Raw genomic sequence first — 13891 nt, 5'->3', positions numbered from 1 at the left:
TCCTTGGCCTTGTAGGTGTACTTACTCCTTCGTGAATATCTGCATGTTTTTCTTTGAAATACTGCACTCTCCGTGACCCGCCAGGCTCCCTTTCGCGATACGAAACCATTTCTTCGACACCGAGTGTCTTGTCTGGCTGGGCAGATCGTCGTCCAAGCCTGAGCGAAAGGCACCGCCAGGGGCGCTAGCTTCCATTTCCGGCCCTGGTGGTCCGTGACAGCCGCCCCCCCCCCCCCCCCCCACTCTCAGCACTACCGACAGGCGACAAAGCTCTCTCAGTGGGCGGGCAGCCTCCGAACCGGAGCTCCTCAGCTGAATTTTGGGCGTACTTACGGCGCACCCACGGAGATCCTTTTCGCAATCATCCTGACTCACGGTTGTGCAAACCAATCGCTCCCCCGTCGCCCGTTGCCCATCCATCACCGTCGGCCGGCCGGCATCGCGAAGCGTACCGAGTTGATCAGAGAGATATCTGCTTCCTCTCCCGATTGATCGATCGCAAGATGGCCTTGCTTCGCCGTTGCTCTGCGCCTCTGCGCCTGATCGCTCCCGCCAGATCCCTCGGGGCCGCCATCCGGCACAATTCATCCAGCAGCAGCTCGACCTCGGCCATTGCCTACAAGGCCCTCCGAAACCGAACGGCTCCTCTGCCCGTCGCCAACTCCCCGCCGTCATGGTCCGCTCAGGCTGCCGTTTCCAACATCCTCTACGAGATGCCGACGCCGTCGATGGCCCCCCCGAAGCGACACATCCTCAACTGCCTGGTCCAGAATGAGCCCGGTGTGCTTTCCCGTCTATCCGGCATTCTTGCCTCTCGAGGGTTCAACATCGACTCCCTCGTTGTCTGCAACACCGAGGTCGAGGATCTGTCCCGCATGACCATCGTCCTGACCGGCCAGGATGGTGTGGTCGAGCAGGCTCGACGGCAGCTCGAGGATCAGGTGCCCGTCTGGGCCGTCCTGGACTACAGCGATGCCGCCCTCGTCCAGCGCGAGCTGCTTCTCGCCAAGATCAACATCCTCGGTCCCGAGTACTTCGAGGAGCTCCTCGCCCACCACCGGGGCATGACGGCGGCCGTGGAACCCGAGGACGCGCCCGTCGATCGCCAGACCCGGACTCTCGAGGAGTCGACGCATGACTTCCACCCAAGCAAGCTCGCCGCCAGCGAGGCTCTACGTCACAAGCACGAGCACCTGAAGACCATCACCTACTTTACCCACCAGTTCGGCGGCAAGGTGCTGGATATCAGCACCAACAGCTGCATCGTCGAGCTGTAAGTCCCGATCCCGTCCCACCCTAGCCAAGCCCCAAGCTGACGGAAATGAAACTGCAGCTCCGCCAAGCAGACGAGGATCGACTCCTTCCTCAAGCTCATTGCCCCCTTTGGCATCCTTGAGTCCGCACGCACCGGTTTGATGGCCCTGCCCCGCTCGCCTCTTGACGAGCCTCACGAGGAGCCGTTGCTCAAGGAGGCCGACGATGTCGTGGATGCCAGCCAGCTGCCTCCCGGTTAGTCCGCTCCGCACACCGTGGCTAGCTGCGGCTGTTGGCGTCCGGCGACGAGCGGAGCTTGCCTGCCATGGATGCGGCATACGTTGCAGTCATTGTTTAAATCCTTGTCAAATAGCTATTGCTTCGTAAACTATCGCTTATGCACCCAATCAAACTGTACAGTACGTGCACAGAAGGCGAGCCTTCTTAGGGTTCAAATCTGGCCCTTGTTTACGACAAAACCTTCCAGGGCAGCTATCGGTCGTCAGCAGAGAAAGCTAGGCAGAGAAAGCCGGCCGGGGCGCACTCACCGATGGCCGCCCAGAGACGATTCTCGGCCTCGGGAAAGACGAGAGATCGCGGGCTGTAGAAGACCTCGTCGTCGACCTCCTCCTGGTGCCTTGGCAGACAGTGCATGAATTTCCATCCATCCTTGGCGCCGCCTCTCTTGGCGAGCTCGTTGGTGATTTGGTAGCCGGCAAAGGCGTCCAGGCGCTTCTTCTTCTCGCTCTCTTGGCCCATGGAAATCCAGGTATCCGTCACCAAGATGTCGGCATTTTTGATGGCGTCCTCCGGTATCGTCGTCTCGTAGAGCTTGCCGGGAGAGCCAACATCGCTCGCGGCAGATGTGATGAGCTTCCTCATGCGCTCGGGGATGCCGTAACCTTCGGGGGACGCGACGGCAATGTCCACGCCCATCTTGACGCAGCCGGTGGCCAGGTCAAAGAGTACATTATTCGAGTCGCCGACCCAAGCGACCTTGAGGCCCCCGAGTCCAAGATCAGGGCCCGAGGCCTTGGACGAGGGAAACGCCTCATGCATGGTCAGGAGATCGGCAATGGTCTGGAGCGGATGGAAGTCGTCCGACAGGGCATTGATGACCGGTACGCTGGAGTGCTTCGCGAGGTTGGCAACGTCCGAGTGTGGTCCGACTCGGGCCACCATGCACGAGGTCATGGACGAGATGACAACGGATGTGTCGTACAGGGACTCGTTTACCTAGCAAGGCTCTCTGTCAGTGGCCAATCGGGGGATGTGTGGCGGAAAGGCATACACCAAGCTGAATGTCATCCTTGCCGAGGAACATGGGGTGGCCACCGAGCGCCGTCACGGCCGCCTCGGTAGACACTCTCGTCCGGGTGCTTCGCTTGCTGAACATCATGGCGACAGTCTTGCCCGTGAGCGACGTTGTGAGGGAGGCCGGAGCTCGGCCGGCCCCGATGGCATGCTTCCTCGACGCGGCGTTGCGAATCAGGGTAGACAGCTCGTTGGGGGTCAGATCACCGATGGACATTAAATGCCTCGCCTGAGAAGTGCGGGACGAGTAGGTGCGCCGTTGGAGGCCGTGGGCAGCGCCTCGAGCGACCTGGAGGAGTGAGGCCTTCATCTTCGTACTGTACGTTGGAGAAGCTACCGCCGAGAAGGATGGTTTGGCTCAGGCGGTATGGTGTTTCTAGCGGAAAGGGAAATGAGCGGTATTTCCGGCACTTGCACGGTTGCGTTGAAGGCAGTGGCCTGGCTGCCTCGGATGAATGCAATGCCACGTCTGGTGGAAGGCCAAAATCCGGAGTCATCCGCAACAGAATGATGAAAGGCAAGCTATTAATACCCGGTAATCCTTATCGATGAAGTGGTACGGCGGCAGGGGAACAATTTCCGTTCCGTACCCTTACATATCGTTATAGTGCAGCTATCGTGCTAACGGGATCCCTCCGGCGCCATGCCCAAGCACTACGGGTACAAACAAGCACAGCACCCTCCAGCGTAACGGCGGTACGCTTCGGTGGGATGGGAGCGTCTGATGGAGGCAAACCGTCACACTTGGCACGATCAATCGATCAAAGTCATCAACCCATTCAAGCTACTAGAGATAACTGCCTATAGTACGGATATCGTTCGCATGCGGCCGCGTAGCCAAAAAAAAAAAAATCCACGAAGGAATAATGGATGCTTGCCAACCATTTCCCCATGGACCAAGCCTCCCCTCTCCTCCCACTTCCCGCCTCCCCTCCCTCCCCTCTTCCCATTGAAAATAGAAACCTTCGGACGGGTATGGTATACATGGAGATGATCGAAGCTCCCACACAAACATGCCGGGGCCGAGAAGCCTACTCACACCTCTTGCTCATGACTCGGACTTGGCGACGGTGGCCGACGAGCCATTGACGATGGCACCCGACGGCGCCGAAGGTTTTCCATCAGCCGATCCTTGCGCAGAGGCCGTCCCGTTTGTGAGGACGGCCTTTTTGTCGTCGTCGCCGCTATCGTCATAATCCTCGTCGACGTCCATCTTCCTGGCGGCCCGTTCAGGCTCGGCCGTGGTGGTCGCGGCCGGGGGCGCGACGGGCGCTTGCTCGGGCGGCGGTCGTTCCTCCTTGGCGGTCGGGCCCGTCGGCGGCTTCTCGAGCTTGACGCCCTGCAGGGGACCGGGACCCTGCTGGATGGGCGGGAGCTGGCTGGGACCGGCGGGTTGGGGGTGGTGGGCGGCCTCGGACGGGTGATAGCTTTCGTTCTGAGGACGAGTCTCGTCGACCTTCCTCGCTTCCTCCCCACGACGCTGCTCGTCCGGGCGACGCGTCTCGGAGGAGTTGCGGCGGTACGAGTCGCGCGGCGGCGTCGAAGGCCGTCGATGACTCATGTCCCCGAGCCGTGCTCGGTTCTCCTCGTTGGCCTGCTTCTTGGCGGCCGACTCGTCCTCCCATTCACGCATCCGCTTGGGGCCGACGGAAGGCGGTCGGTCATCCATGCGCTGGACGGACGACTCTGGCGGCGGGAGAGGAGCAGGGCCGCTCTCGGAGACGGCTTGCGGCGGCGGCGCGTCCGGGTGATGGGCGAAGGGCGGGAGCGGCGCTTGGTGCTGAGGATAGGCGGACTTGGGAGACGGCATGCGGTTGTCGTGAGGCCCGCGACCCTCAGGGCGAGGGCTGTTGTTGCTGGGCCGGAAGGGAGCCATGCCGTTGGTCTGCGGGTTGGGCCCGCTGCCGGCGTTGGAGGGCGGCGCGGCGGCCGAGGGGGTTGGGCCGGCCCAGTTGGGGTTGATCACTCTCCGGTCACCTGCCGGGGGCGGCGGCGGACCTTGAGGGTACTGGTGAGCGGCGGGGCCGGGAGACGGTCCACGACGCGGAGGACCGCCGCGGTGGGCGTCGGCGTACGGCGGCTGCTGAGACGGCGGCGGCGGCGGCTGCTGCTGTTGTTGCTGTTGCTGCTGCTGCTGCTGCTGACGCATCTGCTGCTCCTGCTGCGGGCTGGGCTGGCGCTGCGGCGGCGGCGGCGGAGCACGGAAGGCCTCGCGCCCCTCGTAGGGGTTGGGGGGCTGCGGCGGCGGGTTGACGCCGGAGAGGCCGCGAGCCCAGTTCTCGCCCGTCGCCGACGGCGGAGCGCTGGGCGCGGGCTGCTGCGTCGAACCTCCCCACTGGGGACCGACGGGCCCGGAAGGACCGGCGGCCTGGTACGCCTGGGGGTGCACGTCGGCCGGCGGGGGCACCGAAGGCGGGCCTCCGTTGGTGCCGCCGGAGCGGAGGAGCTGGAGGCGGGCCTTGATGTGCGGGTTGCTCGGGTCAAGCTCGGCGGCGCGCTGGTAGGCGTCGAGCGCGTCCGTTATCTGGTTGTTACACGATTCGTACTGCGGCGGAGGGTCAGCACGGCAGCGCGGAGCGAGCACAACTCGTCACCATTCGGCCAAGGCTTACCAAGGTGCCGAGGTCGTACCAGACTTCGGAGATGTAGGGGTTCAGGCGGATGGCGCGAGAGTAGGCGTCGAGGGCATCCCGATACTGGTTGATCTGGTAGTAGAGCACGCCGATGGAGCACCAGAACGTCGGGTTCTTGCCGTCGCGGTACACGGCCTGCTGGTAGGCCTCGTACGCCTTGGGGTACTTTTGCTGCGACATGTAGCAGCGACCGAGCAGGTACCAGCTCTGGGCGTCGGCGTTGTCTGGCGAGACCGTCAGCAGGAGCGCACGGCGGAGGAGGCCCACGACCCTTCTTCTCACCTGCGCTGACCGACTTTTCCAAGTACTGGATGGCGCGGTCCTGGGTTTCGTAGGCGTTGCTCTGCTGGTGGTGCAGCCATCCGAGCTGCTGAAGAACCTTGGCGTGGTTCGGCGAGTGATCCAGGACCCGCTGGTAGGCGGCCTTGGCGCTGTCGAACTGGACGGAGCGTGAGCGACGAGCAGGAGAGGCGGGCGGGAGAGGCGGGCGGGAGAGACGGGCAGGCGCCAAGGGTCGGCCACTTACATCCTTCTGCTGCTCGTGAACATGGCCAATCTGGAACCAGATGTCTTCCTGCGTCAAGGGCCCGGGCGGCGAGTTCACGATGTACTTGAAACACTGGGCCAAGGTCAGCATGCATACCACGGCGGTGGCGGGAGAGGAGAGAGCGGCGGCGGGGCGCCTCACCTCGAGGCTCTGGTTGAACTTGGTCTGCTGCTTGTATATTATGCCGAGGCGGAAGTAAATCTCGTTGGCCTTTTCGAAATCAGGCTGGATCTGCATGACCTGCGAGAAGGCCTCCTCGGCGTAGTCGTAGCTCCCGTACCGATCGTACAGGATGCCGATTCCGTACCACAGCATCGGGTCCTAGACGACGTCAGGTCGGGCAACCCTCCCGGCTCGGATCCACGGCGGGCACGCACCTTGGGGTCACGGAGGTTGACGAGGGCTTGCTGATAAGCATCGTAGGCCTTTTGCAGATTTTCCGTCATGAGATAGCAGTGGCCTGCCAAGAGGGTCAGCGAGCCGGTCCACGCAGGCGTCGACTCATCGGGGGGGGGGGGGCGCACCAAGATTCCCCCAGGCCTCGCCGTTGTTCTGCTCGAGCTGGACGATGGCTCGGAAGAACTCGAGAGCCTTGTCAAAGGCCTCGCGACCCTTGAGGAGCATGCCGATGGCGTTCATGGCCGCCGTGGACGTCGAGTTCGCCTGCAGGGCCCGCTCATAGGCAAGCATGGCCTCCTCGGGGATGCGCAGCAACTCGGAAAAGCTTCCTGCGAGGGCGGTCAGCATCGGCGAGGGGCGGCGAGGAGAAGAAGAGTCGCGAAGAAGCGTCGGGCGTGCACTCACCGATCTGCAGCCAGACGGTTTCGTTCATGGCGGAAATCTGGTGCGACGGGGCGAAGGAGGCCTGAACATTCTGGGGAGGGCCGACTTGGGCCTGATGCTGCTGCTGCATCTGCATCATGGTGGGCGAAGGGTGGTGGTTGGCCATGGCCAGCGTGTCGAGATTCGACGCAGCGATGGCCGTTGTCGCGAAGGGTGATGGCGAGGAGTCGGGATGCGGCCAGATGGGCTGCTTGTGCGTCGGTCACCCGGCGTGTGGAGAGGCGCATCCACCCGAGGGGGTATCGCACGGCGCCGTCACCAGGGGGGGGGGGGGGGGGACGGACGGGGGAGCACTAGGACGGGAAAGGGAGAAAATTCGGCGTCGCGGACAATGGCAGACGATGCAGGTGGGAAACTCGACGGTATTCCGGTCAGATGGGCAGGTCCGGTAGGGACGGGTGAGGACTGGCCTGGCCGGTGGCGACGAAGCCGTCTCGAGTGGACGAGGTTGTAGGGAGTATTGTGGTGAGGAAGGAAAGAAGAAATGGGTACAGGCGAATTGGGGAGAGGCCGTTCTGGTCAGTTCTGTTGGTGGAGGACCAGCTGGTCTGCGAACTCCCCTTACCCAGGAAATGGGAGGGAACGGCGTCGGCTATTCGCACGGCGGCGTGCCGTGCTGAGGCGAGCGGGGCCTGCCCATGCTCCCATCTCGCTCACGCCCCCGCTCACGCCACACCCTTGCTCACGCCGACGCTCACGCCATGGCGGTGGCTCGCTGGTCCGCCAGAGCCCTAATGCAAGCTCTCACGAGTACCAGCAAGTACTTGGTGTGCTGGCGGCGCCCGCGGTCTCGTGCTGGGATACCTAGCAGATACACTGGTTCCAACTACAGCAGCAATTACTTACCAAGTTACTTCGTAGTAAGTAAATACGCATTAGTACGCGCCGAGTGCGACGTGTGCACCTACCGACCAACTACACACATAACATTACCTGCTCGCACCTCGGCCACGGAAATCGTGGGTTGCGTGCGCCACGCCGTGCACGGGCAGCCGTCGTTTCAGCGGCTTGGGGTCCAGATGAAGGGTGCTGCTCGTCCAGGCCATGCAGATACGTGCACGAGCGTGAGCCATGTCGCGGTCGAACGCGCATTCTCTCCGTGCCGACCGATACTTGTGCTCGTGCAAGTACAAGTACAGGAAGTACGTGCACCTGCACGTCGGTTGGGGTCACGGATCAATCTGCCAGCCGCCACCCCGCGCTGGCGTCCATGGCCGAAACAGATTCACCGCTAGGTACCCACCACCACCGGAGATGGCAAGCACATGTAAGTACAGTATTACTGTAAATAAGTACGAGTGCGCTTGCATTCTCAGGTACTTTGCACGTACAGTACGGTGCTGCACTTGTACATGGGCTCACTCTTGGGTTGCATGTGCGTACATGCTTCCATGCAGCGCAGCACGCTTACGAAAACGTTATCGTGGACTCCTTGTACACCCACTTGTATGTGCACTTGGCCACCTTTGTCATGTACTGTACTGCGTACCATGCTGGTATTAATAATGCGGAGTGCTGTGCGGATACAGAACCAGTACTCCGTATTAATACCTGTAATACTCCGTAGGCTACAGTACCTGTACACCTAGGTGGAAGTACAACCTACTAGGTAGTTGTAAGTACTTCCACCTACTTACTGTAGGTACTACTTACTTAGGTGTACAGGCAGGTGTGCAGGCACAGTAGGTGTACAGTAAGTAATACATGTAAGTACTAAAGTAGCTGCATGTACTCCGTACTGTACGGAGTAATTACACGTAATAATACCAGGCCAAGAAAACGTGTTATAGCGAGTATTAATACGGAGTGCTTTTATTACCGTTGCCTTGCTGGCGTCCACTCGCCGCCGCCGCCGCCATCGCCAACCTCGACGACAAGAATCGCGCTGCCACAACCGTCCACCTGCGACCACATGGGTGAGCGACGTGTAATGGCAGAAAAGGCCCATGTGCAAGGGACATTCATCATATGCACGTGCGCGACGGTGCGCGGGAACGGCCAACCTGGAGCGAGCGGCGAAACAGAGGGGAGGGCGCACCGCTCGCCCACCAGCCACACATGGCGCCCTGTCGCAGGTGGTGGTCCCCCCGATCTTGCCGCCATTGTCATCTTGCACTCCAACGGACCGCCTTGTCTGGCTTAGGGGCAGTGTGGCTTTCCCTTGGTTGCCATCAAGATCCAAACCCTGACAGGTTCGTGCGAGCCCTCGGAGGCGTGCGCTTCAGGCACCAGCCGTGCACGTGCGAGTAATGAGCGAATACATGTACGGAGTACCTAGGTGCACGAACAAGTACCTAGTTGTATACGAACGTAAGTGCGGAGTATATGTACTTGGCTACCGTACCGGCTGTGTACTGGCTGTAGGGGTGATCGGTCAGCAGGTACGTACTGTACTTGAACCAGGCTAATTACTGCATATTACAGCCCAGTACAGTACAGTACACGTACGGAGCACATTACACGGGTAAGTACAGAGTTCTCCGTACTTGCGTGCCACTCACATGTACTTTGGTGTACACCTAGGCACTAGGTGCCAAGTAAGTAAGTACTGTAAGGAGGCGTACTTGCAAGTAGGTATACGGAGCGCGAAGTACATGTACTGCACTCCGTACTCCGTACATGAACGAACAGTTGTACCAGTACGGAGTATACACCTACATGTACCTGCTTATACAACAAGTACATGTACAATGCGAGTATGATTATCGGCGCCAAGTACAACTACACCACAAGGGCTACTGGGTACCTATACTTATGAATTGGTATGCGGTCTCCAGTACTGTACCTACTAGTATGCAAGTATTTTTTACCCCAGTTATTAGTAGGTGTACTCAAGTACGAGCACGATATGGAGAAATGAAGTGTACTTACGGAGTACTGTATGTACGTTGTACTTACTGTATGTACTTGCGCTGTACTTACTGCACTTGCACTCACTTAAGGACAGTACTCCGTTCAACGACGAGCAAGCGATGGGGCACTTGGATGTGATTGCATTGGTACTCACTTATTACTTGCAAACACAAGCAAGTACATGCAGGCACTCACACCTACAGATACAAGTACATACTGTACAGTACATGTGCATGTACGTAAGTACTTGTACAGTATGTGCAAATCATGTACTGTAATACTCAAGTAGGTGTAGGTGCCATAAAACATTCATCCCGCGCTTTGCCCAAATGGGTAGCCGTGCCGTTTAGAACATCCCAACTTAAACTGACAGCCCCTTGGCGGAGCTGGGCAACACGCAGATGTCGCGTTGCAACATGCAACCATGCTTAAGCCAAACATGGAAAGGGCGCCACAGCAAGGTCGGTGGGAGGTGGCCCTGGAATGTGGTGGCGGCGCCCTTTTTTTTCGATTAGGCTTACGTCCCCGTGCATGCATGTTACGAAATCGTCCCTGGAAGGCGACGGAGGCAATCCCTTTGCAAGTCTAGCAGCGCACTACGCGAGCTCGGAATCTTCGGCGTGACATGGTCCCCAGCATCACAGGTACGGGGGAATTACGGAGCATGGCCAAGGCATCGCTCTCCACGAAGTGCTTGTACTGTACAAGTACTTGTACTCCGTACGGAGTACTCATTCCGTACCTCTGCCCATGTTGAACCCTTCTCCACGCGGCAACGAACCAACAGAGACGAGCCGCTGGCCATGCCAAATCAATGGCACGGCGAGAGGTCGGTTCGTCGCACGATATCGCGCATGTCGCACTTGTCGTCCGGCCTCGTCAAGCAGGCCCGTCATCCAGCGGGTAGCTTGCGCACTTGGTGTAGGGAGCTTGCACTCGGCCATGTCTCGTCCCTGCAGAATAGGGCGACTGTCTGGGCAGATTATTTGGTGAACGGCGTACGGAGTACGGAGTACAGGGCGCCGCAATTTCGCACATGGTAGTCGCGGGTACTCGATGAGAGTAGGGACGGACCATATTAACGCTTGCGCGCAGATCGCCAGTACTGTACTGTACAGTAGGTAAGTATTATTACTACTAGGTATGAAGTACTTGGGAAAGGTACTATTAACAGCCGGACTAGTATAAGTACTGTACTTGGTACGTAAGTATTACTTGCCGTTCGCTTCGTCCATTAATAGTCGGTGGTGTACTCCGTAATACTCCGTAGATTGGTATTAAACACCCAAGTGCTGGTTCAAGTACCAAGGCAGCTAGCCCCGCGCGATTTGGAACCAAGCAGAGCCAAAACCAGAGCCGGTGTGCACGAGCATTGAGCCAAGCATGGCAGAACTGCATGAAAGGCTCTTCTGCGTCCATGGTGCCAGATCTGCAGTCTCCAGCAGCAATGACGGAGGAAAGAAGTTTACAGATTCAAGCGCTTGCACCTGAACCTTTCGATAGGCAGATAGATGCCACGGACGCAGCGTGACAAGGCAACTGCAGGAAGTACGGAGTAACGCATGTACTCGCATGCCTACAAGGTTAGTACCTAGTACGATCAGTCCCAGCGACGGAGGTGGATGCTCTAACAGGTTGCTAGAGAATAATAATTGCGGTTTGCCTTGTACTCCGTACCGTAGGTGTACCACTTGCACTGCACGTAAGTACGGAGTACATGTACTTACTTGGAGCCTGTCAGAGCAAGGCACCAAACCAGTACTCCGCACACATGCAAGTACGTACCGACAGACCTGCAACAATTTGCGAGTACCGTGTGGCGTTCCGCCTCCGTACTAACCCTCGCAGCAAAGCAAAAAGCTAGCATATGCTCGTGTGCAATACCGTACGAGCAGAGCAGCGAGCAGCGAGCACGCACCACGGACCAACCAGTTCGTCTAGCGTCCGGCAGCGACTGGTATTCCGTACCCTGTTGTTTTTCCCTTGCGTCGATGCGACAGGGTGTCGGAGGAGCCACAGCAAGCCACTCAGGTGGCAGACCACATGTGCATGTACAGAGTACGGAGTGCTTACAGTACGTGTTGCAGCAGACGTCTGCACAGTCTAGGAACTAACCTACCAGCGCGTACATGTACTAATATACGGAGTATTACAGTACGGCGTGCTTCCAATATTGGTCGTGGTTACACCTGTAACACTCACTGTACATGTGCTTGCACTTGCGTACATGTACTAATGTTGCCCCAAGCTTGAGTGCATCCAAGTACAGAGTACAGCAAGGAGCAAGTCCAGTAACGAATACTTTGTGACGATACGGAGCACGCACAGTGCACAAGTACCTTGGGTCGCCGATGCGGCAACGTCATGCGCCTGCACCCTTGCCTCGCTCCCCAGGGCATGTTCCTTCAGGTTGGGAGCGTCACCACGGAGATTGAGTGCAAGCAGTAGCGCTGCTCTCGAGGAAATCACCGACAAGCAAGTGCAGCAGTGCATGTGCGTGTGGAAGCAGGCATTTGACTTTTCACATGGAATATTTCTGCCAAGAAATGCATGCAGTCCAGGGCAGAAGATTTCGACGGCCCTCGAGCGGGCGATTTCGTTTCCTCTTGGAGTGCAGCCGGTATGGAGTGCAGTACGGAGTACTTGTGCATGTAAGTAAGTACTTACATACATGGCTATGTAAGTACTGACTTGGGTGTACCCCGTGGTTGTACTTTGTTGTTGTAATATTACAGCACAGTAAGTAAGTACACAAGAACGCTCACCTTCAAAAGTAAGCAAGTACAGTACAAGTACTTGTACATGTCGATACCACCTTCTCCTGCCCGCCACGTCCCATGTGGGCTCCTCCAGCTGGCCCGCAGGCTGGGGCTTCCTGTTCCGGCCCGGCGGGGCGGCGGCAGATAAGAGTGGGAACGTGGTGACCGCCAAGTTGGCCTGGAGCCCCCCCCGGCGAAGTTTCTGCCAACATTCTAGGGGCCACGAGTACGTAACTCGGGAGGCTCCCAGCACGGGTACGAGCTCGAGGTACCTGCTCCGTACGGCAAGCAGCCTTGTCAGCGTCAAGCCACCGCTCGGGCAAATTGGTCGTCGGCTCCGCTCTTCTCGCTCGAGCGAGCGAATGGGGGGGCACGGAAGGAGGATGAAACACCTGGTCGAGCTCAAAATACTCCCAGGTCCCGGGCGTGCATGTGCAAGCGCGAACGAGTGGTTGTCATGGGCAGGCACTCGCAGGTGCAGGTGCCAGTACCGCGCGTGCCTACCCCTCCGCGGTACGGGGTGGTACGCCCGTCAGAATGCTGGGAAGCAGACTGTACTGGAAGTACTTGTGCGAAGTGCTTCTGTAAGTACTTGGTTGTAAGTACTGTACTGTATAGAGTTCGTGGATACCCACGGCTCGTGCCTATCAGGCGGTGGAGATGATGCATTATTACCCTACGGAGTACGGAGTACGGAGTGTGGAGTAAGGAATTCCTTGCAGGAACTCTGTAGCTACAGTGCTTGCGCAGCAGGTACGTACAGTAAGTAAGTACTTGTAGGCGTAAGTACATGTAAGTACTCCGTACAAGCACGGAGCACAGCGCAGGTAGGCACTTCTGTTCCATTTCATCGGCAAGACTTGTCTCCACGACAAAGGACGACCGACGGGTTCCGCGGCCGGAAAGGACCGTGGCTCGAGTGCGCGCAGGGACGAGACGGAGCGTCGGAAAATTATCGGCGCAGGACATGCCCATTGTTGTTGCGCATTGGATCGACGGATCATCGGCGGTGTGTGCGCGTGGCTGGGAGCAAGGATCCAAGTCTCGCCGTACTTGGACAAGCACACCTACACCCACATGTACTTGGCGGGTAGTGGCACATCAGATGTACGGAGTACACGTTACTCCCGGAGTACGGAGTGCTTGTCCCTGTATTACAACGCCGAGTATGACTACTAGGTAGTTTGTGTGATTCAAAGCAAGTACTTATCAAGTACATGTATTACTCCGTACTATTATGTAAGAACAAGTACTCCGTAGGTACTCAATCAAGTACGTTGTACGGAGCACTGCACAGAGTACGGAGTACTGGTACGAGTTCTCACTGCACAGAGTAATACTTGCATCAGATATACCCTGCAAGCATGCGCAAACACTAGCAATTGTGCACTTGCTAGCCCTGTTACGAGCACTCACATGCACAACTACGTGTGCATGCAATACGGAGTGCATGTACTCATGCTTGCACAGCACGCGTACATACTTAAGTACTGCAAAGGTACGAGCAAGTACTCCGTACCGAGTGCAAGCACTACAACTATGTGCATGCACTTACTTACTTACTTACTAGTAGGTAAGAACTTAGCTATTATCAAGTGCGGAGTGCCATGGAAGTGACAAGCAAGCGCAAGCAGGTAATATTCGACCGGATCCTCTCCGTACTCCGTACTGACAAAGGCACTAGGCAG

General features: G+C 58.1%; 3 protein-coding genes across 3 annotated transcripts; 1 reads left to right on the top strand and 2 right to left on the bottom strand.

Moving 5' to 3' along the window:
• Nucleotides 1–503: 503 nt before the first annotated feature.
• Nucleotides 504–1514, top strand: DCS_07688 (acetolactate synthase small subunit precursor; the record flags this gene model as incomplete). The annotated part of the gene is made up of 2 exons (XM_040804972.1): nucleotides 504–1273; nucleotides 1334–1514. The coding sequence occupies 2 exons, from the start codon at nucleotides 504–506 to the stop codon at nucleotides 1512–1514; spliced, it is 951 nt and encodes a 316-aa protein (XP_040655076.1).
• Nucleotides 1515–1705: 191 nt separating this feature from the next.
• DCS_07687 (putative ornithine carbamoyl transferase) lies at nucleotides 1706–2878 on the bottom strand (the record flags this gene model as incomplete). Its single annotated transcript, XM_040804971.1, has 3 exons — nucleotides 1706–1746; nucleotides 1803–2490; nucleotides 2546–2878. The coding sequence occupies 3 exons, from the start codon at nucleotides 2876–2878 to the stop codon at nucleotides 1706–1708; spliced, it is 1062 nt and encodes a 353-aa protein (XP_040655075.1).
• Nucleotides 2879–3616: 738 nt separating this feature from the next.
• DCS_07686 (uncharacterized protein) lies at nucleotides 3617–6670 on the bottom strand (the record flags this gene model as incomplete). Its single annotated transcript, XM_040804970.1, has 7 exons — nucleotides 3617–5113; nucleotides 5181–5425; nucleotides 5484–5640; nucleotides 5728–6069; nucleotides 6126–6208; nucleotides 6273–6476; nucleotides 6553–6670. 7 exons carry the CDS (start codon nucleotides 6668–6670, stop codon nucleotides 3617–3619), a joined length of 2646 nt encoding a protein of 881 aa, XP_040655074.1.
• Between the last annotated feature and the right edge of the window lie 7221 nt (nucleotides 6671–13891).

Source organism: Drechmeria coniospora, chromosome 03, assembly GCF_001625195.1.
Source record: "Drechmeria coniospora strain ARSEF 6962 chromosome 03, whole genome shotgun sequence".
Classification (NCBI taxonomy): Eukaryota; Fungi; Ascomycota; class Sordariomycetes; order Hypocreales; family Ophiocordycipitaceae; genus Drechmeria; species Drechmeria coniospora.
The sequence above is the reverse complement of the archived record's forward strand: the minus strand, read 5'-3'. Positions and strand labels throughout refer to the sequence as shown.